Source organism: Falco peregrinus, chromosome 2 (assembly GCF_023634155.1).
Source record: "Falco peregrinus isolate bFalPer1 chromosome 2, bFalPer1.pri, whole genome shotgun sequence".
In the NCBI taxonomy this organism is placed as follows: domain Eukaryota; kingdom Metazoa; phylum Chordata; class Aves; order Falconiformes; family Falconidae; genus Falco; species Falco peregrinus.
In genome coordinates, this window is record NC_073722.1 from 22,759,881 (window position 1) to 22,782,422 (window position 22,542).

General features: G+C 40.6%; 2 protein-coding genes across 40 annotated transcripts in view; one reads left to right on the top strand and one right to left on the bottom strand.

Moving 5' to 3' along the window:
• The window catches only part of CAMK2D (calcium/calmodulin dependent protein kinase II delta), a 209,037-nt gene extending 189,437 nt beyond the window's left edge, over positions 1–19,600 (top strand). The window contains exon 19 of the mRNA XM_055796068.1: positions 19,538–19,600. Coding sequence (XP_055652043.1) covers positions 19,538–19,541 — 4 coding nt within the window. The 3' untranslated portion in view covers positions 19,542–19,600. The remainder of the gene's footprint in view (positions 1–19,537) is intronic.
• ANK2 (ankyrin 2) overlaps positions 1–22,542 on the bottom strand; it is a 382,481-nt gene that overhangs the window by 7,790 nt on the left and 352,149 nt on the right. For 14 of the 39 annotated variants that reach the window (XM_055796059.1, XM_055796054.1, XM_055796047.1 and 11 more), the window contains 7 exons: positions 22,515–22,536; positions 11,039–11,113; positions 8,772–8,903; positions 8,109–8,255; positions 6,490–6,769; positions 3,869–4,160; positions 1,387–1,470 (listed from right to left, as the gene is read on the bottom strand). In XM_055796059.1, the coding sequence (XP_055652034.1) occupies positions 1,387–1,470; positions 3,869–4,160; positions 6,490–6,769; positions 8,109–8,255; positions 8,772–8,903; positions 11,039–11,113; positions 22,515–22,536 (1,032 nt within the window). Of the gene's footprint in view, positions 1–1,386; positions 1,471–1,941; positions 2,035–3,868; positions 4,161–6,489; positions 6,770–8,108; positions 8,256–8,771; positions 8,904–11,038; positions 11,114–12,525; positions 18,295–22,514; positions 22,537–22,542 lie in introns of all 39 variants that reach the window. The other 25 variants (XM_055796029.1, XM_055796032.1, XM_055796031.1 and 22 more) reach the window with 4 other exon arrangements.

A 22,542-nucleotide genomic window follows, 5' to 3' on the forward strand; every position in this document is an offset into this window, starting at 1 on the left:
AGACTGAACCATCTAGTCACAAGAACCTTGTAGTAAAGCTGCAAGTTGAAGCATTCACCCTACTTAGGTTACCACACAGCAAAGCTTCCATAAACTTACTCAACAAGTGGGCACAATATAGATACTGGAATGACTCTCTAAACCAGTAGTTACTATTAGAAAAAGAGGTATAGTATTTTAGAGAGAAAACATACTTTACAACTGCGAGAAAAAAAATCTCAGTCTGGCATTTTTGAAAAGGTTTCTGAAATTTAAGAGGTTAGCAGCTTGGCTATCAGATGTTTAGAACTCGATTCCCAGAGGGACTTGGACATCACATTGTAACACTGATGATACTGCTGAACTAGTGAGCTAGAATTAACCCACTTAAAGAGACTAATCTGATTCTTAAGCTTTCTAGGCATTGGCAAGCCAAAGAGGGGCAGAAGAGAATTACAGGGCCCACGATGAGATCAGTTTCTCAGGAGGATGGGTACGCAATCCTTCTGTGGATGACCTGGAGCTCTGCATTTTCATATTACCTCCCCAGCCTCTTTTGGCAAGGTAACATTAACCCGTTACCTCCCATCTTGTCCAAAAGCATGTTTGCTGTGATGCTCAGTCAGGTTGGGTCACCTATACTTAAGTCACAGAGGTGGGGGGGTAGTACCCTCCTAGGCATGGACCTACCCAGAAGAATACAGTCATGCTTACTCTTGCACAGTGTGCCCAGGAATATTTGGCTGGGGTTGTTTATATCAATATGAATTCAACCAGCTTCCACAGACATGCTATCCAGCTGAGGGGCAGTCCTGTCATCTTGGGAGACACAAGATGGAGTTGGCCACCAGCAGAATTCAGCCAAGTCCTAGACCAATTCTCTAAGCCCTGAGCTGTCAGATAAAGCAAGGAGCACAGACGTTCTTCTTCTACTTCTGTGCTGTGCAGAATTCACTTTTAGAAGCACGGTTTGAATATGAAGATCTGAAGTGTGGATTTAGGTGACTCTTGCAGACTCACCCCTCCATTAGTTTCATTACTAAAAGCAAACACGATCTTAGATAAAATTGTGGTTGTATGTTTTTTTGGTTGGGGTTTTTTGTGGTGGTGGGTTTTTTATTATTATTTTCTCAGAAATGTGGATCTATGCAGAGTTTTCATTGGCTTTAAGTGGGAAAATTAACAAAATATGTCATGTTAAGTTACAAACTGTAACACAGACTGATCTTGTGAATCAAAATAACTTTTCCAACTTTGGAATCTCTCATGAACAGAAATTCTGGTTCCTTCCATCCTATACTCTTAAACATGCCCCTTCCCAAAAGAAAACCTAGCATGTATGCAGATGTGTTTATCCTTTCTTTTATAGGACAGTAAGAAGGTGGCAAGGGGCATAACTGACAATACCTTCTTCACCACTATGTGGCCATGTTCATCTGTATATTGCTCTTCTGTGACTGTTTCTGGTGGCATTTCAGGCATGCTATCAGCCTGTACGACAAAGAACACAGTTTTATGAAGCGAGGCCTTCATGTAGGTAACTTTAAATAAGCAATTTTAAAATTGGTTAATCGGTTAAAGGTGGGGGGGGGGGGCAGGGGGGAAGAAGGGGGGGGGGAAGAGAAATGTTAGAAAAATTCTTAGTCTGCAAATAAATACTTAGAAAGGCATGCAAAGAAAAACTGTGCCACAACGGACAGGCAAATATATGTTAGTTGACTGTGTTGTGTATGGGGCTGAGAAGGCTTCTCCTACAGAGAGATCTATCAGAACTTAGAGCTAGGTTAGCAGCATTACTATAATCCTGCCTTCAAGAAAAGGTATTGGAACAGCTTATCCAATGCCCATGCATTGTTCTGGAGCACTCCAGCTTCAGGTGCGATAGGCGGCTGTCTCGGCATGCTAAAGGTGTTATGAGTGCCTAGGCACTGCAGGCTCATGCAATCGTTCAACACTCGGTACCTGAATAATCACCCGGCGACGAATGACCCTGGTAGTGACCATCTCGTCCTCATCCGAGCTGGTCTCCAGCCCACCTAACTCCTCTGCTAACTCCTGGTGGAAGCATGGAAGTAGCGCTCTGTTGTAAGTACTGCTAGTGATACAGGTTCTGTCTTGTTCTTATGTAAAGCCATCTTCACTTCTGAAAATTTGTGCTTTTAGGATTTTGGCCCTTTACCTGACTCTAATCTGTGAAGCACTGATGCGGGGCGGGAGGCTTTGGCCACTTGACTATACATGAGCTGCTCGTTAGCATATTGAAAAAAGGAGGATGAATCTTTGTGGCACTAATGCTATAGGATGCTCTTAGTGCTCTTAAGTTTGCCTGGGAGAATCCTGACATTTGTGGCATGACATTGTTGCAGGTGGACTAGAAGGTATTTCTAATGCCAGCTCTAGAATTCATACACATTGCATATGGTTTCTGTATTAATCATGCAGACAATCATATGAATGCCTTTTAATCCTCTGTACCAGGAAGTACATAGTGCAGCATATAGACAGTAGGACTGAACAGTTTGGACTAGAGGAATGTATCAATAGCCTTGGCACTGGAAAGATCAAGAAAAATTAGTAACAAGTGTTGAAGTTCTTCTCTCTCCTGCATAGAGAAGAATTAAAAACTTAAATGATAGAGGTCAGAAGGCAAAGAGAAGCTGAAAAGAACTAGTTGGGAAATATCAACAGTATAAAAGCATAAAGGGGAAAATAAAGTAAGCGGAGGTCTGTGTGCTTCTTTTTGGTGGTGCTGGTTGTTGTTTTACTTTAACAAAAGATCTGGGGGGAAGAAGTAGTATGTTATCCTTGAGGGCATTGTACTTTGAGCAGCCACTGTACTGAGTCCTATTGTAGCTAATCCTTCAGCATCTTGAGTTACCCTACACGTTTTATATTCAACCTTGTTCTGAGATCCCATGGGCAGAGCTCCTGAAACTCTTTGTTCTAGAGATGGTACAGTTGGTAACAAACAGCAAAGAAAGAAGAGCCCGTTTCTAGGTGAATGTCACAACAGGGAACTATTTCTGCTTACGTAGAACTGTGCCTTCTCGGCTCTCACTTTGCTGAAGAAACTAATTTCCTGCCCAATTATGCCTTCTCCTTTTCTTCCACTTAAACAGGCAAAGCAAGCTTATTCTTAAACGTTTATCTGCCAAGCAGTTAGGATTCCCTACTAAAAGCCACATAGTTGATTTCATTGCCTCAGCATCTTCCCCTCTCCAAACACTGCAATAAGGTTCCTTTGTCTTACACAACCAATAACCTACCTCATGTAGTTTTTCTTCTTCTCTTCCATCTCCTGTCTCTGTTTCTCTTTACTGCATGCATGCTACATAAACACCATTCTCAAGTTCTTTTCTTCCTTAGAAGTAAAGTTCCTAAGCACATCCTTAGGATTCTGCAATTTCTTCCAGTACATCCTGCTGCCTCTTTTCCATCTCACCACCTTTACAGTAATTTTCATGTCATTCTCTGTGCTGCTCTGAGCCACTCTTGCCTTTCTTCATAGGCTTTTAACATTAATACATTGTCTTTCATTACATCTGCTTTTCAGCTTTCACTTGTACATGCTTTATTTCTGCACCTGTTATTTACACTAATTCTTTCTCACATGCAGGGACATAACTGTCACAAAGCAAAGGACAAATAAGGGCAGCAGAACCGGAATTACAGTCTAGACTGGGGGATATGAGTTTTGCTTCAGCTTTGAAGACCTCTCTACAAATGACGGCGGCTAGCTAGCCCTTATAACCACAGAGGAAAGGAGAAAAGACTTAGTTACAGATGGGCATTAATTAGGTGGATTACAAATAATCTCCTCTTAAGGAATGAGTGAGACATAAGACTTGTTCTTTTGTGTCAGTTACATAGAGACAAAGTTGTTAGTTACCTTTTCTAAAGATTCCTCTTCGTAGCCTCTTCCAAGCTTTTCTGTCTGCTCATCAGTTGACTCCACTATCACTAGACTAGTTCTCCTTGGAGAGAGGTCATCATCGTGGTGGAGCTGGGGGTCCTCAGGCTCTTGGACGATGGGAGAGTCGCCTCTCTGAGTAGATGATGGGGGCTGTGGGGATGTTTTTTCTGTCTCTTCCTTTGCTGCACTACAGTGTGCAGATTTTTCACCTGCAGCTTTTTCAGTTACTGGTGCTGTAGACTGCTGTAGACGTCCTGGAGTTGTGACGCTGTGAATTACAGGTTCAAGGGGAGTTATTACCATGCAGTGCTTTCCAATTTCCATAAACTGGAACATTATGCACCGATGAAATACTGTTACATCATCAGCTGTCTAACAAAGTCTAGAAATAACTGATATTAACTACAGAGCAATCTGGCTAGGAATTCTCTTGTTCTCCCAACCCAAGAAAATCTCCAAAGGGACGTCCAAACATTGCACCCGAGTCTGCAAAACCTGATATTTGTAAAGGATTTATCTGAGTTTTGCTGTCACTTGTGCCCTCGCAAATCTACATACTGCCTGTTATTTTTTGGGGGAAAGATCACTCTAGATGGATGTCAAGCAACTACTACATTAATTGCAGGCTGTACAGCTGCAGGTGAGGAAAGACCGACTGTTACGTAGAATTCTGGAGCCTTAGCAAACAGAAATTTGAATGTTCTTTTGTTTGTAATGTTATTTTCACTGTTGCGCACTACCGTGATTTAATTGTTGCCACAAGTTATTTAAACATATTACATATATTGCTATGTAACATATGTAAAGGTAATACAAACATTAAAGCACATGTACATGCACTACTTTTCTGTTGCGTATGGATGAATAATAGTGACTTCACATATTAAGCTAACCCTCATCTGACTGAGTTTTATCAAGTAACCTTATAAATCTGATGCTAGCTTGAAAAGGTCACTTCCGGTTTGCGCTAATTGTGAAAACATAACCCGTGTCGCTAACTAGAGTCTTCTTTTGAGGTTGACTTTTTATCTTTTCATGTATATTGGTAAAAAGAAAAAAGACAGCTATATCAATATTAGTGGAATTGCAGCTTGAAAAATGGTGGGCCTGCAAAAACTAAATCTTCCACTTGGAGCTAGCATCTACAAGCTTGCTTTTCCCCCCCTCTTATCCTAAAACTTAACCAAGGAAATTGTTAAATTTTAATAATAGGAGTCCAGATTCTTCTCTCCATAACCTATCACATGAGTAGATAACAGTAGTAACAACAGTAACAGAATAACTTGCATGTATGTTTTTGTTTCCTGATGCAAGCTGGGTTTTGACAATCTGTTGTGCTCCCCCAACTACTGCCCTTGAAACAACCGTGTTCTAAAGTACAAAACTATTTCATTGTACTATGAGTTAAACAGTATTGATCCAGCCTTTTTCTCCCATTCACCAGGCTACACATATTAATGTATAATTCCTCTTAGTATGTGTTCCTTATGAGCTATATACATCTGGCCCCATTTTTCCTCCTGGTTCAAACTAGCCACAAAGTGCTACATATTCCCCAGTCATCACTACTCTCATTTAGTATCAGCAATATTGTCTCAAATGTATTGTCTATTCCTCAAAAACATGTGTTTCCTCATGCAAAGCATTAGGAAGTATTGCTATTTTTGCCTATATGTGCAGTGTAAGCCCTCTGCCTTAGACGCTGTGTTCTGTCTCCTACAGTCACTCCTGGGTGTAAAGCATATCTTGAACTAAAGAATCCCCAAAAGACCATTTGCTAGACTCAACTGCACTTCAACTGTTTGGAGCTGCATCTCCACATCAAAGCTAATCACTCCCAGGAAAATCACTTCTTTGGAAGGGGATCCTTGATATTTTGCCAGCCTATGAATACCTGAGTCAACCCTGCATTGAGTTCTCAGCATGGCCGCACAATTAGGCATGGTGGGAAGAAAAAAACATGATCCCTGTCAAGTTCCTTTCGAGTTGCTTTTCAAATGAAACCGCTGACAGCCCCAAATCACAATTCAAGGCTCTTCTGTGCAAGTCTTCTAAATCTATACTTTATCATGTGTTGTTCCCTTAAGTGCTTTTGTCTTGTCTGTATAAAACCCTGTCTCTGGTCCCTTGGGCCATCTGAAATCTACTTCTAAAAATGTAGTTCCTAAAAATACTGTTCTGAGTTTTGTAAGTAATCATTAAGTTGGAAAATATTTGCCTTGATCGGAAAAGCCATCCTGAAGTTGAAGAAACTTCTAGTGTTAATGCCTTTAAGTTTAACATTACTTACCATCTAATGTATGGAAAATATACAGTTTGCACCCCCACCCCCCCACATTATCCCTCTTTTCTTTCATACATACTAGACTAGATTATTGCTTCAAATAACAAATTGACTTTCTCTCCTAATCCTTCAGGCTTCCTCCACATGAATTAAAAAGTCAAGCCCTCAGTAGGAACTAATGAACTGGTGTGCACAACTGGAGGAAAACTCTACCAAGTTCCCATGTTTCAAAGAGAACTGTAAAATCCTCTTATTACAGAGAGAAGAGATAATCTGTTCCACAGAGGTTTCATTCTGGTCTTTTGACACTTACAAATATTCATGTTGTGAAGATGTTTTTTCTGGCATATCTTGGGGTTTCCCTGAGAATTCAGCTTCTACTTGTTCCTTGTGTGCTTGCCTCAGGAGCTCAGCCATTGATACTTCTGCCTCACTCCTGGGAGTACTGTCCTGAAAAGGAGAATAACTGACAGACACATCTTCCTCCGAGACAATAGGAGGGTGTTCAGTTGGCTCACTGTCTTTAGATATTCTACGTTGTTCTTCTTGCTTGTGTCTTGAGCTGTACAGTTCTTCTTGCAGTGCAGAAAACCCTTTAAAAAACAGAGAGATGAGAAATGTCATTACAAATCTAACTAGAATGCAGGACATCCTCTTCATTCTCCATGTGCCTTTAAAATCCCTGGATGGAACCATTACCTGACATTTTCAGACACCTTGAGCAGGAGAGGACTTAACCTCTCTAGGTAGCTGAAGGAATGCTGGATTGCCACCACTATTGCCCCAAAATTAATCTTGACAGTAACAGGCAAAATAAAATTTGCCCAGAAATTTACCTAATTAATCTTGAAACACTCGAAGTATGAAAGAAGATTCACAACAGTGGTTTTCCAGCAGATTAGGATAGGTTTCAGTGACTTCCCCCCCACCATCTGTTATTTATCTGCTTATGGAAAAAATAACTACACAAGTGTGGACAAAAACTTATACAGGACTAGGTGCAAGAATAGCTCATTTATGAGTTTCAAAGCATATAAACTCATCCACCACTCCCAATCCCTATATCTCAAAGCAAGGGCGTTCTGCAAAAACTAAAATAATTCTGTTCCACAGGCTACAAGTCACAAGCTTGGAATTTTGTTTTTCTTTACTAGCCACATTCACTAGGAACCGATTGGATTCTGATGAATAGGCTGGGGGGGGGGGGGGGGGGGCGGAACGTAACTGCTTGTACTGAATTTGAGCTGGACATGGAAGTTCTAAAACTCATTGGTTGTGATATTAGCATTCTAACTACAGCAAACAGCCTTCTATTCCTACATTCTCTTAAAGATGGGACGTTTGCAGCTGTCTAATACTTTACTGAGCTACTAGTTCACCATTAAGTTAAGGGTGTAAAAGTATCACTTCCAGAAAACAGATTTCTAGTTTGTATAATTTGGAGGAGTTTCTTTAGTTTAGAACCATTGATCTGACCTACTGAACTTTTAAACTTAAGAAATCCAACAGCATCATAGCAGAATTACAATATCCTAGATATTTGAATCCAAAGGTTTTCCCAAAGAGCATGCATGAACTAGTTTTCCTTTTACAAATCTTGGTCAAACCCTAATGCAGCCTTCTTAACTTTCATGAAAGTACTTGTATAAGCACAAACTCCGCCCAGCAAAATGGGTGTAAGTATTTGTAGCAGTTTCTGGCAACATTCCTTTATTTGCTTTGTAAGAATCAGCTAATGCAGAGATCCTATACCTGGTGAGATAGCGACCTGTGTGATGTCACGCGTGCACTCATCCATATTATCTGTGCTTTCAGAATGAGATTCTAGTTCTCGGTCATAAGAGTTAACAGATTGTCCTAGTCAAACGTTTCAGACCAGAAGCTGGGGATTCCCTAAGATGACCTGGGCAGTCCGGATCAGGAGACGTTTACCTTCACTATGGTCCAATCCTATTGTTTGTTCAATTTCTGCATATGTGCGAGTGCCATGGACCTGCATGGAGTCTATGCCGCTGGCCTCCATTAAGTGAACAATATCCATCCGGTTGATTTTCGTAAGACACTGGGTAAGATTCGTATCTGTGGCATTAGAACAACACCATGTAGCTGAGTTAAGACTTTCACATGCTCTCTCCCCCCCCTTCTCCATATGAAGGACATATGGAGGATACTGAGCAATATAATATATATAAACTACAGATGCATTTAGAAGCATTGCTGTGTACAACGTAAAATTAACTGAAGGGCTGCCTATAAAAATTAGCACTCATTTTGGTTTTTTCTTTAATAAATTTGTTTAGTTTCCGCAAACATATTTCAGTTTAGGAAAAATAGGCCTCAGTGGCTTTCTTCTCTTTCTTTGCTGTAAGATGTTCTGCCTTGCCCTCAAAGGAACAACATTAAGCTCTTTTTCTCTAAGAATCCTGCGATATGCCATGTTATACAGATAAGCTTTAAAAACATTAAGTACAATCTATAGTCATTCTTTCTATAGCCTAAATTTTACCTAGATTTTCTTTCTGTGACTATAACACACATCTGCCATCTCAACTGGCAAATTGGAGACATTTACAGGTACTATAACTGGAAACAAACCTGTTGCGTGTTTCCCATCCCTTTCAAGCCAGTATTTGAGGAGTGCATGGCTCTGGTCTTGAAGTGAATTAGGATTTTCAATTCGTATCTGGTGAATTTGCTCTTCTGTGAAATCCAGTTCTCTTGCTAGCTCTGAAAAAGAAATCCATCTCTGTAAAAACGTCTTTTTCTTTTTCCCTGCCTTTACATCTATTTTACAGCTGTCAGCAGCAAAGTGGATTACAAAGTTTTCTGAAACCAAATTCTCTTTGCTTCTATGTACCTTGTGTTATACTTAGAGATATTAAACAGTGAGTTCCTGATGGAGACAGAAACGCATTACGCCTAGAAGCGGTGGGCCTATGTGAGCTTTGATAAAATTCAGCAGTGACAAGCTGTCAAGTAGAGCGCAGTTGCAGAAATGGCACGTGAGCAGATAAAAATATTTCAAGCTACAGAGCACCATGCTCAGCAGATTCTAACCCCTGAAATTTTGACTACTTCAGAAACATTGGATCAAAATCTAGTAAAATAATTCATTTTAAGTAATAGCCTTTTGTAGGGCTATATTAAAGCATAATACTACTGCTCTCCTGGACTTCTTTAATTTAAAGAAAAGTAAATGTCTACGAGTACAGTTCAAAACCAAAACCTGAAAATGTGAAACTGAGAATAACTGGTGTCTGTCTGAAGTAGCATAGACTCAGAGTGCAGTCCAGAAAAGAGAAACGGTTTAATAGTCTGTAGTATCTTTTATCATGTCCAGAACAAGGAGCAGCTTTCTGCCATCACCAAATTAAGATGAAACCGTTGAAACAGATCATCAAATGAGTTAAAGCCATGGAGATCTTGTTAGATTCCTACTGTTATCCCTGGTCTCTGGATTTCTGCTTCTTTCACTAAGGATTCATACTATATTCCATAATCATTATCGCTACAGTTGCGTGGACTTGACTTTGGAGGGTGTCATGTTTTAACAGGGTGGAGGGAACCCTAACCCTAAACCCCAGATAACCTTATTTCCAGCCTGGCTTGTAAACTGGTGCAACTGTAAACTTCAACAAATAAAAACAGTAACTACACATTAGATTTAAATCCTAGGTAGTCAAGTTAAGTTTGAACAAAAAACAACCACTGTTTTATCCTCCAAACTAATGTTTGACACTGAAATCTTTACTATAATCAAGCTTTACCATATGACAGGAATATTTATACAGAAGTATTACTCTGCCCTCTCTAAAATGCTATGAAACAGCAATGTCTAGTTTTGATAAGCATCAGTTTTTTCTAGTTTTGTTTTCAGAACAGAATTTATATAAAATTTTCAGCAGATTCCTAATCTGCTACATTGCACAGGTCCACGTCCTACTGATTTCAAGATATCCATGTTGAGATGAGTGACATATGCTCCCAGCCTCCTCTGTGGATTGAAACAGAGGACAGGGAAGGAAGAGGGGAGTAACGTAAGCAAAAGCATTGGTGCTATTTTGCCTATGCTCTGAAGATGCTTATAAAAACAGTCTAGAGCACAATCTTTATTTTCAAGGAGTTAACATTTTTTTCTCTCTGGTATACAACTCTTCTTTACCGCCTACAGCTTTGCTTATATTCAGGAGCACGATACTATTCTAGAGATAAATACAAAAAAGTGTAGACCTGCTTTAGTTTTTCTCACAGCAGGTTTTTGTCGGACTGTGCAGCTTGACACAGCACTGAGATTTCTGCACAGCTCTCTTTCTTTATAAACACTTTTGAGCTGGTTTTCAGTGACAGACATCTGCATTTTATTCTGCATTGCTTTCACTTGTCCCCGGTACTGTGAACTGTCTCAGATCTTTTGAATCCATACATTGTTACAAATAGGTCCCTTTTTATCCCTTCTTCCTCAGTACCGTTCTGTTGAAAAGAAGGATGTCACTTGTCCTGATAGTGACCTTTCCAGCTCAGGAGTTCCAGAACACGGTTGATGGTTATTCATGTATTTGTTTATCTAGCCAGAGGCATTGCTTTTTGCAAGAGACTGCAAGGTAACAGAGGCCAGCTCTTTGTCACCCTCTTGTCCTGGAACTTTTCCCTCTGGAGATGCCACAGCCAGTGCAGAGGCCTTACCTCTGCATCTGAGCACTTCCCTAACATGCTATAGGAATCTTAGTAACCAGAAGACAGTAAGCTACTGAAATATTTCTATTAAACATCTTTAGCTAATCAGGAAATCACCCGAAAGGAACATGAAAAAAGTGAGGAATGTTCCCCTCCTTTCTCTCGGGAGTACGCAACATGCATTTTACCTGTCCAGCTGAATCCAAGATGATCAGCAATGTGGGCCAGTCTTTCCTCTGTCCTTTCCTGAGCATCCTGTTGATCTAAAGGTCAGAAAGAGCCAAAAGTTGCCTTTTACAAGTTCAAAACTGTTTTCATAGGTGATATAGCCCAAGAAGGGAAAGTGGTTTGGTTTTTTTTTTTTTTTTAACTGCTGTAATCTAAATATGGACAGACTATTACAACTGGGTAACTAAAGGGAGGACTATAAATCCCCAGGTGTAATAAAAAATAAAGCTTGATTTTTCAGAAAGCACAGGACTTTCTACATTTTTCCATTTGAAAATCAGGCCTTCATATGAAAACCTAAACAAGGACTGAAGTGCCTACTGTGCCTATTTTGGCCAAGCATTTTATTCTAAAATTTCATTCTAACACCAAATGGCAGAGTTTAATTAAGTCAAGAGCCATAATTTTCCATGCCTCCTTAGTAAATGCTGAGGTTGAAAAATTCATCTGGACTGGTGCTTTTAATCGTGTTCTTTCTATTTAGGGAAAGTTTTGTTTAAACAGTCCATATGGCACTTCATATTACAGTTTGTATTTGAGATGTTGTTAATTTAAGTGTCTTTGACCCTTTCAACTAGGGAGTGATACAAAATACTTACAATGAAAGCAAGGAAAAATCAGATGTTCATTTGCCAGTCTTCATTTATCTGAGTAACAGTGAGACTGACTGTTCCTCCCATCCCCAAAGCTAATTTGAGGTTGGCAGAATTTGAGTTTTGATTTTTCCCTGAATGCACACATGGATTGCAATCTTTCAGATTCAGAAAATTGCTTAGGGTTAATGATGTATGTATGCTTCATTGTAGCTCCTGGATTTCCACAGTGGCTATGCAGTAGTAATGTGCAAGTAGGTGAGAGGAAAACCAACTGCCAGAAAACTTGTACTAAAGTTACCGGTGACACCGAAATTTCTTGAGACAGATTGTTGAAAAAAGGAACATGAAAAACTTAATTGCTTAAAATTTCTGCAGATTGGGCAGAAAAGAAAAATGAAAATGAAACTCAAAAGAAAATGAATTTGCCTGTCTCAGTTTCAATCGATGCCCAAATATTTCAGTATTAGCAAAAATTAATAGTTAATAACAGGGCCAGGGAAAGCCAGAAGCCAAAATGTGCATGACCTGAGCAATCAGTTTAATGGTAAAACAATACATGTTTTTAGAAGTGTTTTTGTTTAAGGTAACACTTCCCATTAGCATTCATGGTTTGCAATCTTGAGATTGTTTCACAGACAAGAAAAATACAGACACGACACAAAAAACCAAACACAGCTCACAGAGGAAAAAAAATACACAACTAACCACCAGAAGCTTAAAAGAAAAAGCCGCACACATTACACATGTATACAAATGTACACACACGCACACACACCCCAAAGAAAACAAAAAACTGAAAAGTTTAATTCATGACATGCGTCGCACAGGGAATCCCAGTCGTTGGCAAATACCTTCAGCATGGTCATGGACATTTTCATCAGGGATACGTTCAATCTGAGTCTCTACAGACTCATCCCAAATGGGTCTGGTGTCAAAGATGTCTTCAGGAACTGACTGCTGAGTCTCACTGGATGGCACATTTTCAATAACTGAAACTTCTAGGGCACTACTGCTTTCATCATCTGAAACTAATTCTTGTTCTCTCTCTGACTGCGTGAGTCTTTCCACTAATTTAGAAGCTTCATCACTAATTTCTTCAAAGAATTCTATGGAGTTTTTGCAAAGGTCAAAAAAATGTTCCTTACTTTCTTTTGTGGGACTATAAGCACTGCGGGAGGCTGTAGTGCTTCTGCTTTTAACTGGCAGCCGTGATGAGAATACCTTGGATCTTGCTGTTGTTGCCTCATCTGAGTCTAGCTCAAGCTTCATATCTCTCTCCCTTTCTCTGGTCTCTGCTTCTGCCTCAGCATAACTCCTAGCTTTTATTGAACGTTTAGTCTTTGGGTCCGTGGGAGTACTTGCATCAGATTCAGATTTACTTCGGTTATCTTGTTTCATAGGTAGTTTGCATGTTGTGTCAAGAGCTTTGGGTGACTCTAGCTTGTGGACAGGTGTGTCTGTGTATGTATATTGTTGTTCAGCTTTTTGGAAAGCTGCTTTGACAGGAATTTTAGACTTTGGTTTTGCTTGGTCATCTTTTCCTTCACACTGTAAACTGTCTAGGAAGCTGTCTGTGGGAAGGCTCTCATTTTCCGATTGTTGCAAGGACTGTGATGCAGCAGCAGCTGTTCTTACAGGAATTTTGGATTTGTTTTCACAAGAAGGCACTCTCTCCATTAGAGCAGTAGGGATTTCAATCACAGATCTCTGTTCCTCTGGTGAAGAGTCTGGGGACTCATCACCCTGTTCAGAGCAAACCGATCTAGTGACTTTGGAAAAACCTAATTCATCTACTACAGACTGCTCAGGAGAGATAGGGCAAGGCACCTGACTGCTGTCAACCTCGTCAGTCTCTGTTCCGGAGAGGGGCTCAGCTTCAGAGGCAGCAGTTTCTTTCTTTGGTGATTTTGAAGAAGCTGAAATACCCATTTTAATTGGAATTCTGGATTTAAGATCTGCTTTTGCGGTGCCTATGTTGGCACCTTCACCCATCATTTCTTCTGATTTATCACTAGACTCAGATGCTGGGGGTGAGTATTGCAATGCATCTTTTTCTTGTATATCTGAGTCCTCCGATCCTGAAGGTGAAAATGGATCTGGTGAGCTCTTCAGCTTAGAACATTCTACCTCTGCTGCTTCTTTCATTTCTTCAGATACAGAAGCTTCTTCCTGAGGCTCCTGCCCCATTTGGAAGAAGTGAAAGCTTTCATCTGGATAGTTCCTTTTGGTCATGTCAATGGCTCCACTTCTAGTCATTTCAAACAACTTCCCTTCCTGAAAAAGAAAAGGATTTTGTTCACTAAGTGGTGTCCCTTCTTCGGTGGGTGTTCTGGCTGGTGTTGTATCGGGTGTTGTGCCCTGGGATTGCCTGTCTACCATCAACCCAAATATCTTTTGTTCCTCTTCTTTCACCCGAGCTTCAAAAGCTTCATCATCCTCACGTATTTCACTCCACATGTCAGAATCCACATCAGTTTTAGTGATGACAACTTGACTGACCAGATTCTCTGTTTCATCTCTTATATCCTCAAGGGCAGATTCAGCTCCTTTTGTAGACTCTGATGCTGAAGACCCCTGTGACATTTTCTGAAATGCATCCTCTGGTTTTGGCTCAATTTCCATATACACTTCCTCTGAAGAGTGATATTCACTACCTGTGTCTCTGCTCAGCAAAACTTCACCAGCCTGATCTTTTCCATCTTTGACAGAATAGTTTTCCCTAGGTAGCGGACTTCTACCAGATCCTACCTTACTTTCAGAGTCAGTAAAGAAATGTCCAGAAGACACGTTTTCGTAAGGGCTTACTATATAAGGAGCACTACTTTCAGCAGCACCTGCTACACAACTGTCAAGCTCCCCTGTTTCAGTGGTAAGGGATGAATACTCTGGTAAGGGTTCCTCAGCATGAATATCTCCTTGAGATGTTTCAAAATCTGTATCTGCTTTTCCCAAATCACTTCCTGCAGCAGAATGGTCAGTGGCATCATCTCCAGCTGGTTTGCCACTTTGTGGTACAGAGTACTCAGCAGTACCGCGCCCACAAGAACCACCATCTACTTCGTCAGACACAGCTGTAGAAATGAGATCTCTGTGTGTTACCAGTGCAGTGGTTTTGCCATCTTTTTCGGTAGCATCACATTGCTCTAGTGTCAGTGAAGACTCAACATGTTCCTCTTGACAGCCATCACCAACAGAATGACACAGAGTACCCCCAGACTGTGTGACCGGAGCACTGGCACTAGCTGTCTCACACTCATCTGCACAGTCACATTTTAATTCATCAGTTTCTGCTGATGCACAGCCATCGGAATGACAAGTGCCTGATCCTCTTGTGGCAGCCTTACAGCTGCCCCCATGGAGAAGTGGTTCCTCTTTGTCATCTTCTGTTGGCTTATCGTGTTCTGCTTTACCTGCACCTATCCCGACAGAGCAGTGCTTTGAATCGATGGGCTGAAAACCCACTTCGTCGGGGCTAGAACTGGAGTCAATACTGGATGGTAACGGTGAGGGTGGCTGCACTCGGATCACAGGCTCCATTAAGAGGCCTGAGTCAGCTTCTTTTTTTAGCTGAGTCAATTCTGGCTCGCTTTCTGAAGAGGACGAACTTTTTCTAGATTCAGCTGCAGACATCACCACTGTAGGTACATCTTTTTCTTCTACAGCTGTTGACTCTGGTTCTTCAGCTTCACATGAAGGTTGCAGATCAGCAGTTGCAGAAGATTCATCTTGCTTACAATCCCTTTTGTAGTCTCTCTTCTGTTTTGCTTCTTGTTCTAATTCATCAAACATTTTTATTTTGGTCACCATTTTAAACATCTCCTCCTCAGGGGTGAATCTCTTCTTCGGTTCACTTTCTGAATCATCCTCTGGTTCTTCGCTGACTTCAGGGATCATGGCCGACTTTGGCATGTTTGACAGTGCCTGCGAGTCTGCTGTTTTAGGTGTGATTTCATAGCTAATTTCTTCAGAACTAGGAGTTTCAGGTGAAAGAGGACTTTTCCCTGAACTCTCCATGAGGGATGTTTGCTCTAGGCTGTCATCATCAGCACTTCCCTCAGGGTCACGGAGAATCCTGGAACGCACCAATGCCAGCTCTGGGCAGGTTTCTCCTTTGCTAAGAACAGACTGAAGAGGACCCTGGCCCAAAATACCAGCCTTCACTGTTTGCTCTACAGGGCTACTTTCAAGGGAATCACGGCAAGGAGACTCTTTCATAGGACTGGGCTCCAAAGAATCAGGCGTTTTGTGTGATGAGTTATCTTCTAGCACTGGGCTTGCTTCCAGGGAGTCTTTATGACTTATAGCCAAAGAGTCATCTGCAACTGGGCTAAAGCTTTCACTATCATGGCTAGCAAGTGTAAGTTCCAATTTCTGGGGACTTCTAACCACAACACGGCGTTCAGAAGTTATATCTTTTTCTTGCTCTAAAGCAGTGTCATGTGTTTCAGAAGACTTAGTTAAGTGTGCAGTGGTTCTGGATTCTTTATCCCTGCTAACATCTTCCATAATGGAAGCTGAGCTACTTTCTTTAGGTTTATCAGCCTCTTCTTCAGAGGCTGTAGGTACAAGCTCTTCTGATACATGGTCAGAATGAGACTTACTAGTCTCAGTAACAGCATCTAGCTGCCTTTCAGTAATACCTTTTTCATCTTCCTTTGGAGAGAGTTCCTTCGGAGAACATGTTTCTGCTGTTGCGTGTGCTTTAGCTGCTCCTTTAGCTTCTTCAGTTTGCCCATCAGTTTTCTTTGGTGAGAATGAAAGGCTTTCGGGGCTTGTTTCTGGAGTCTCTGCCAGACCCTCATGCTTATAACTTTCCTCAGAGCTGATCTGAGGCGTTCCATCAAGTAGGCTACCTGGGGAATCAGCCACACCTTCGTGTTTAAGGCTCTCTGAGCTCCCATCAAAAGCAGCACTCTGCAGAGAAAGAGCAGGAAGGAATCCATCTTTCACATACTCTGTAGGGAGAGCAACACTGAAAGGGCTGGTCAGTACTTGCTCCAAGTTAAGCTCTCCCTCCTCTGTCACCGAAAGGTGTCGGAACTGTTGATATTTGTCATTATCTTCCAGCTCTTCTTTAATTACATCAGAAAAGTCTGTTGAGGTTTTTCTGTCAGGGCTGATCTGGAAGTCAGTATCTCCTTGCTCATCAGAAGTCCTGCCCTTCACAACTGCTGTATCTTTGGCGCTTTCATCACCAAATACTGGAGGGAGAGGCTCCGCTGGCTTTTTGCTGCTCTGCTCTTTTACCTGGTCTTTACTTACAGCTTTCTTGGTAGTTTCAACAGTAGAAACTTGCGTTTTTCCTTTTTTCAATTGTGGCTCTTTCTCTGCTTTTGATACCGTGCTTTGTTTGTCCTTTGGTTTGTCTGTCTTGTGGCTTGCTACTCGCCTCGTTTCACTTTGTGAAGAAATTGTTTTTCTCCGGGTTGTTTCCTTCTCAGGGAGCTGTTGCTTCTGTTTGACAGATTTGTGCTCAAACAGTCCAGATATATTCTTGGATGGGTCTTGACCTGACTGAAAGGCTTTCATCAGTTCACGAACTGACATGGTCTCCTCAAGTCTTTCTGTCTTAGAAGAAGGTGAAACAGGTGGTTGTACTTTGTGCGCTACTGGTTTTTTGACTTGTACCGGTCTTTTAGAAGCCTTTTCAGCAGTGCCTTCTTTTGTTTGAATTCTGACAGGTAGTTTTGACCGTACTTTTTGTTCATCTTCCACTCGTTTCTGAAGAGCTTTAACTTTATCTTTTATGGAGCCAATAGGAGTTTCCTCTATAACCGGGGATACAGCTTTAGCCTCAGGAGCAGCTGTCAGTGTTAAGCCAGGTTCCCCACCCAGAGACTGATCTGAAGTGAGCTTTGTTAGTCCTGGTCGTTCTTCACTGCTGTGCGTCTTGCCTTCCTTTTGCTTTTGCTTGTCTCTTAATTTTGTCCTAACCGGCTTTTTAATTTCTAAGGCTGGCTTTTGTTGCTCCTGTGGACTTAGGGTTTCGGTTGTTGGAGATTCTTGTCCTTCTTTTTCAGAATCCCTGCTTATTACTACAGCTTCAAACCTCTCTTCCACTAGGTCTTCTTGTAAGGCTTGTGGCTGTACCTCATGAAGAGAAATATATGTTTTTAAATCCTCTGTAAGGTAATCTACCATTCCTGTCATGTCTGGCTTCTCCGGTTTTGTTGTCCCTTTGTCCAGCCTGACTTCTACACAGGTAGGTTCAGTGACTTCTAAAGGAGCATTTCTTCTGGCCTCTTCAATTTCTTCATCGCTGACAATGACCCATTCTTCTTCTACAAGTTCTTGTTTCGAAAGCGACTTCTGCAAAACATGTTCTTCTCTGGGATAGGATCCACCTCTCAGAATTTCATTTACTTTTTCTAAGTCTTCTTTCACTCTTTCAACTATTTCAAAAGGTTCTCCTGGCTCTTCTTCAGTGGGTTTTCCGAGATCTTTCACTTTAATGGAGCCTGATTTATCAGAAGGGTCAGTTGTCAAGATGGCAGTCATTTTGATCAGATCTTGTTTCATCTCAGAAACTTCAGACAACAGGTCTGGACTGGCTAGTACAGGGACTTCATTAACCAGATGGCTTTTCAGGATAGATGTTTCTGTAGACTCTGTCTCGTCATCTTTGATGCGAATGAAAAACATTGAAAGTAAAATGGAAATCAAAAATAGAGATTGGAAAATGTAATCAGGACTGAAAATGACAGTCTTTGGTTGCAGTGGTAGGAAAGTCAACAAAATGGGCCAGGAATGGTGGATCCACAAGATCTGAGGGTACAAGAGCAAAGCAAAGCTAACGGTGGGGGTGGGGGGGAAACTGAAAAGGAAAATGGCAGGAAATAACTTGCTTCATTTTATCAATATAGCACAACCACACATACATAATCAAAGCTGTAACAAACCAAATCAGGACACCACTAAAAAACCAAACTAAAAACAACAACAATAAAATTCAAAATTAAAAACGGAAGAAACACAGTGAAGTTACACAAAGATAGCATCTCAAGATTGTTCAGATGTTACAGATCAATGTTTAAATTAAAAAAAAACAAAAAACAACCAAACACAAGAAAAAAGGGGAAAGCATTAGAACTGATTGAAAGTTGATTTCCTCTAAGAGAAAGCCAGTGTTAGCAAACCGTCAGAATAACATTGGGTTAACATTTTTTTTTTCTTAATGACCAAAATAAAAAGTTAAAAGTAATTCTGCAGTAATCTAAAATATGATCAAATACGTAGAGATCTGAATCAGCTGCAAACCGGCATTTCATCTAAGGGGACTTCACACCTAAACAATGAAACAAACATTCTTTTGTTTTAAGAGGCATGGTCCTTTCCTTGGAACATCCTCATTGACAACTAATGAATTGACTGAGGAAAGAGAGGACAGAGAAGAAAAGGAGAGATAATAAGAAAAAACTGTGAAACAACTCAGAAGTGATTTCAAAGTTTTAAAAAATGTAATGTATGGCAACCAAAAATCAGAGACAGTCACACTAGACACATACATACAATTCATGTAAGGCAAGTTATTTCCATGCAAAGCAAAGGTGTTGCAAATGCTGCTGGGTATGTAACTTCGGTTAAAAAACAATAGCTCTGAAAATTAATCATATAAATTAAAGATACATGAAAATATTGTAAAACATACTGTGGTGAAATATTTCACTAATCTGTGCAATCAATGCACAGTAAGCTGGATGTAGGTAATTACCATTATGCCATAACAGCCTGCTGGGGATATTTCATTTCAGGAGGGACTAATAGAAAATGTGTATTGAGCAGAATGAAACACTGGAGGACTGAAGCAAGTTATGAAGAGAAGGAAATGCTTAGAAATTATAATTGTACCTTTTTCTTTTAAAGGTAGCACATCATATAAAACTTGACCCATTTCTGCACCCCCATCTAAAAGTCACAGCAGTAACGCAGATAAGGAGGACCTAAGCAATACGTGTAACTCTTTGTAAAATAAATAACCATTTTGCTATACTGTTCTCATGTGTAATGAATGTTAAATGTTTGCGCTGTACATTATTTATAACCAGATTGCTGGGGGTGATTTTGGTGATGAAAATTTGGCGCTGCTGTTTTTACCGTGAATGGTCTAGTGCATACTGAAAGGCCATCTAGTAATTTTGTGGATTTCTACCACATTTTCTTAAATGTCAAATGGCTGACTATCACACTGGCCAAAGAGTCAAGTTAATTCGCCTGAAGCAAAGAAGCTCTGGTGGGAAATAAAATGAAAGTACTATCCGAACGGCATGTGGCTGGTAGCAGGAATGCTTGCTGGGGTTCTCCGTTGCCTAACTGGTTAGCAGAGTGAAGAAGCAGTGGTAGGATTACTATTAGAGAAAAAATAAGGTAACTCCTGAACTGTGAGGAATGTTCAACAGCTGTCAGTAAATACAGCTGGTGGAGTACAGGACGAGGACCTTTTAGGATAGGCAGTGTGTCATTAACATCCCAGAGTAGTCGCCCTCCCTGCCATGTTACAAGCTTTTGGACATGACATGGTTGGCCTCCCTCACACCTGCACTGGAATGTTCCTAGCTCATTTCACCAAGCTGTTTGTTCTGCCAGGGACAGTGAGTGTAACACAGCTGTCTTGGTGGCTGCTCAGTCTCTCAAGGTAACCTTGAAAACTAAAGTGCAAATGTTTGTTTCTGAGAATAATTCTTTAGATCAAGTAGAGCAGCTGAAACAGAAGATGCTGATAAAATCTCTCAGTTTATCATAGTGTTCTAGAGGTTCTGTTGTTTGATTTTATTGCTTGTTTCTTTCCTCAGTGGGAAATTGTTTTGGATTGAGCTGAATGGATTTGAAACTAAGTACCTCTAACTGGTAAGCTCTTGTGGGTCACGTTCTTGGCTTGCCCTCATTCTTTTGGGGAGAGCTGTTTACTTGTATTAACTCTTCAGCAGACCAGGAAGGAACTGACTCTACAGCCAAATGGTAAAGTCTCTAACACACTTTTCAGAAACATCAGTTCTAATCCTGGCCGAGACCTTTTAAGGTCTATTCATGAAGGTGAATTTGGCAGGATGTTGACAGGGGTGAGATTTTCTGCATTGTCTCATAGATCCCTTTCCCTTTAAGTAAATAATTATTCCCAAACCAAGGACACGCACATGTGAGTCCTAGTTCTTACCGAACAGTACAACTGTTGGGCCAAAAAAGCAGCCAGTCACTTGTATATTACCTTACTGCAATTAGAAGTGACTTGATCTAAAGGCCACCATTAGCAGAAGTATAAGAGAACTGGGATAACTGCCTGAAACGAAGTTGCTTGGTTGTAAGTATATTTTCCAGCAATTTGGGTAGCATGATGTGAGCCATCTCAGTGGTCTTTAAGCAAGCACTTGCTGGTCTCCTTTGTATTTGTTAATTATGCTTTTAATGATTCCTGGGAACAGGGTCTCTCTCACACTCCTGCTTGCAGCTGTTCTACCTAATTCTCAAACTAATTCTCCGTTAAGCCAAAGGAAGAAGCAGCAAAACTAAATTGCTCTCTGACTGGTACTTTCATTCATCCACTGTAAGAGTCACCAAAGATTCTAGCTCTGTGCTATGTTGGATCTAGATGAGTCTGTGACAGCCACCACTGAACAACCTCACCGGCACCCCGCCACCTTGCTTAGAGGGGGGCGTACTGCATTGAGTAAATAACCGTGCAGCCAGAGGAGCACTCAAGCCTTTCTTCACCTCTCCATTTTACTGTTCTGTTGAATTCACTTCCTGTTTCCCATGGCCAAGGTGAGACATGGGGGGACTGAAATTCCACTCTGCTAGCTATACTATGGTGTGTCTTTTCCACCTTCATGAAATTGGTCCTCCTGGTATAAATAATAATGGATTAGAGCAAAAATCTGATCCTAATAACATTGTTAATCATGATGAATATTATTTCCCACCATGTTATTAGCTATTTTGTCACCCTGATGTCTTCCATTCTCTAAATGAAGCATTTCTGCTTTAGACAAAGGAGGTTATAGGGGAACGATCATTCATTTGATCTTCAGGATCATGGTGCTGTTGTCTTTCCAATTAAAACTTGTACATAGTATATCAAGAATAAAAACCTCAAAATGCAATGTGGGGGAAAAAAGGCAAGGCATTGCACTTAAAAACTGGAAAAAAGACAGAAGTAATTTCCTAAACAGATTTAACAAGTCACTGCATTTGAAAACAGTTCTTATTAGAGATACTCTATGTGTGTGTTTGATTTGCGTCTTCATTGAAGATCTTTGGCATTGTGAAGCACTGTCCCTCTGTTTCTAATGAAAACAGCCTGGTTCTGTATAGACGAAAGGTCTATGCGCTGTGCTGAGCTTAACGGTTATATTTCACCACAGTAAAGGGAGGGGGGGGGAGGGGGGGAAAGGGTTAAACAGCCTGATTACTTTGGACGGTATCACTTTTTTTCCCCATGAGATTAATTAATTACATTGGAGTATTAATTATGCTTTCATTAAAAGTGATACTGTCATATATCTCAATATGAGGCAACAATGTGTGTCAACAAATGGACAAAACAACAAAATGGAGGGATGAGCATTCATACAAGCAAAATAGCAATAGCGGGATCACTAGGGATGTCAAAGGAAAGTAAATGCTTAGATGAACTGTTTTAAACTGTATTACTTGTTAATTTATACATTAAAATGTATTTAACTGGATAGCTGCTTTGGTATTAAATTTTTTTCTATTACATGTTTAAAGTATTGATGTTATTAGCAATAGCAGTTAAAGCTTAGCTCTCTTTCATGCTTGTCTTTATTCTTATTCATTTTTCATACAAATTGCACTATAACATTTTCAAAAAAAGAGAAAATCTTACTTTTTTCTGAAGTCATATCAACCTGGAA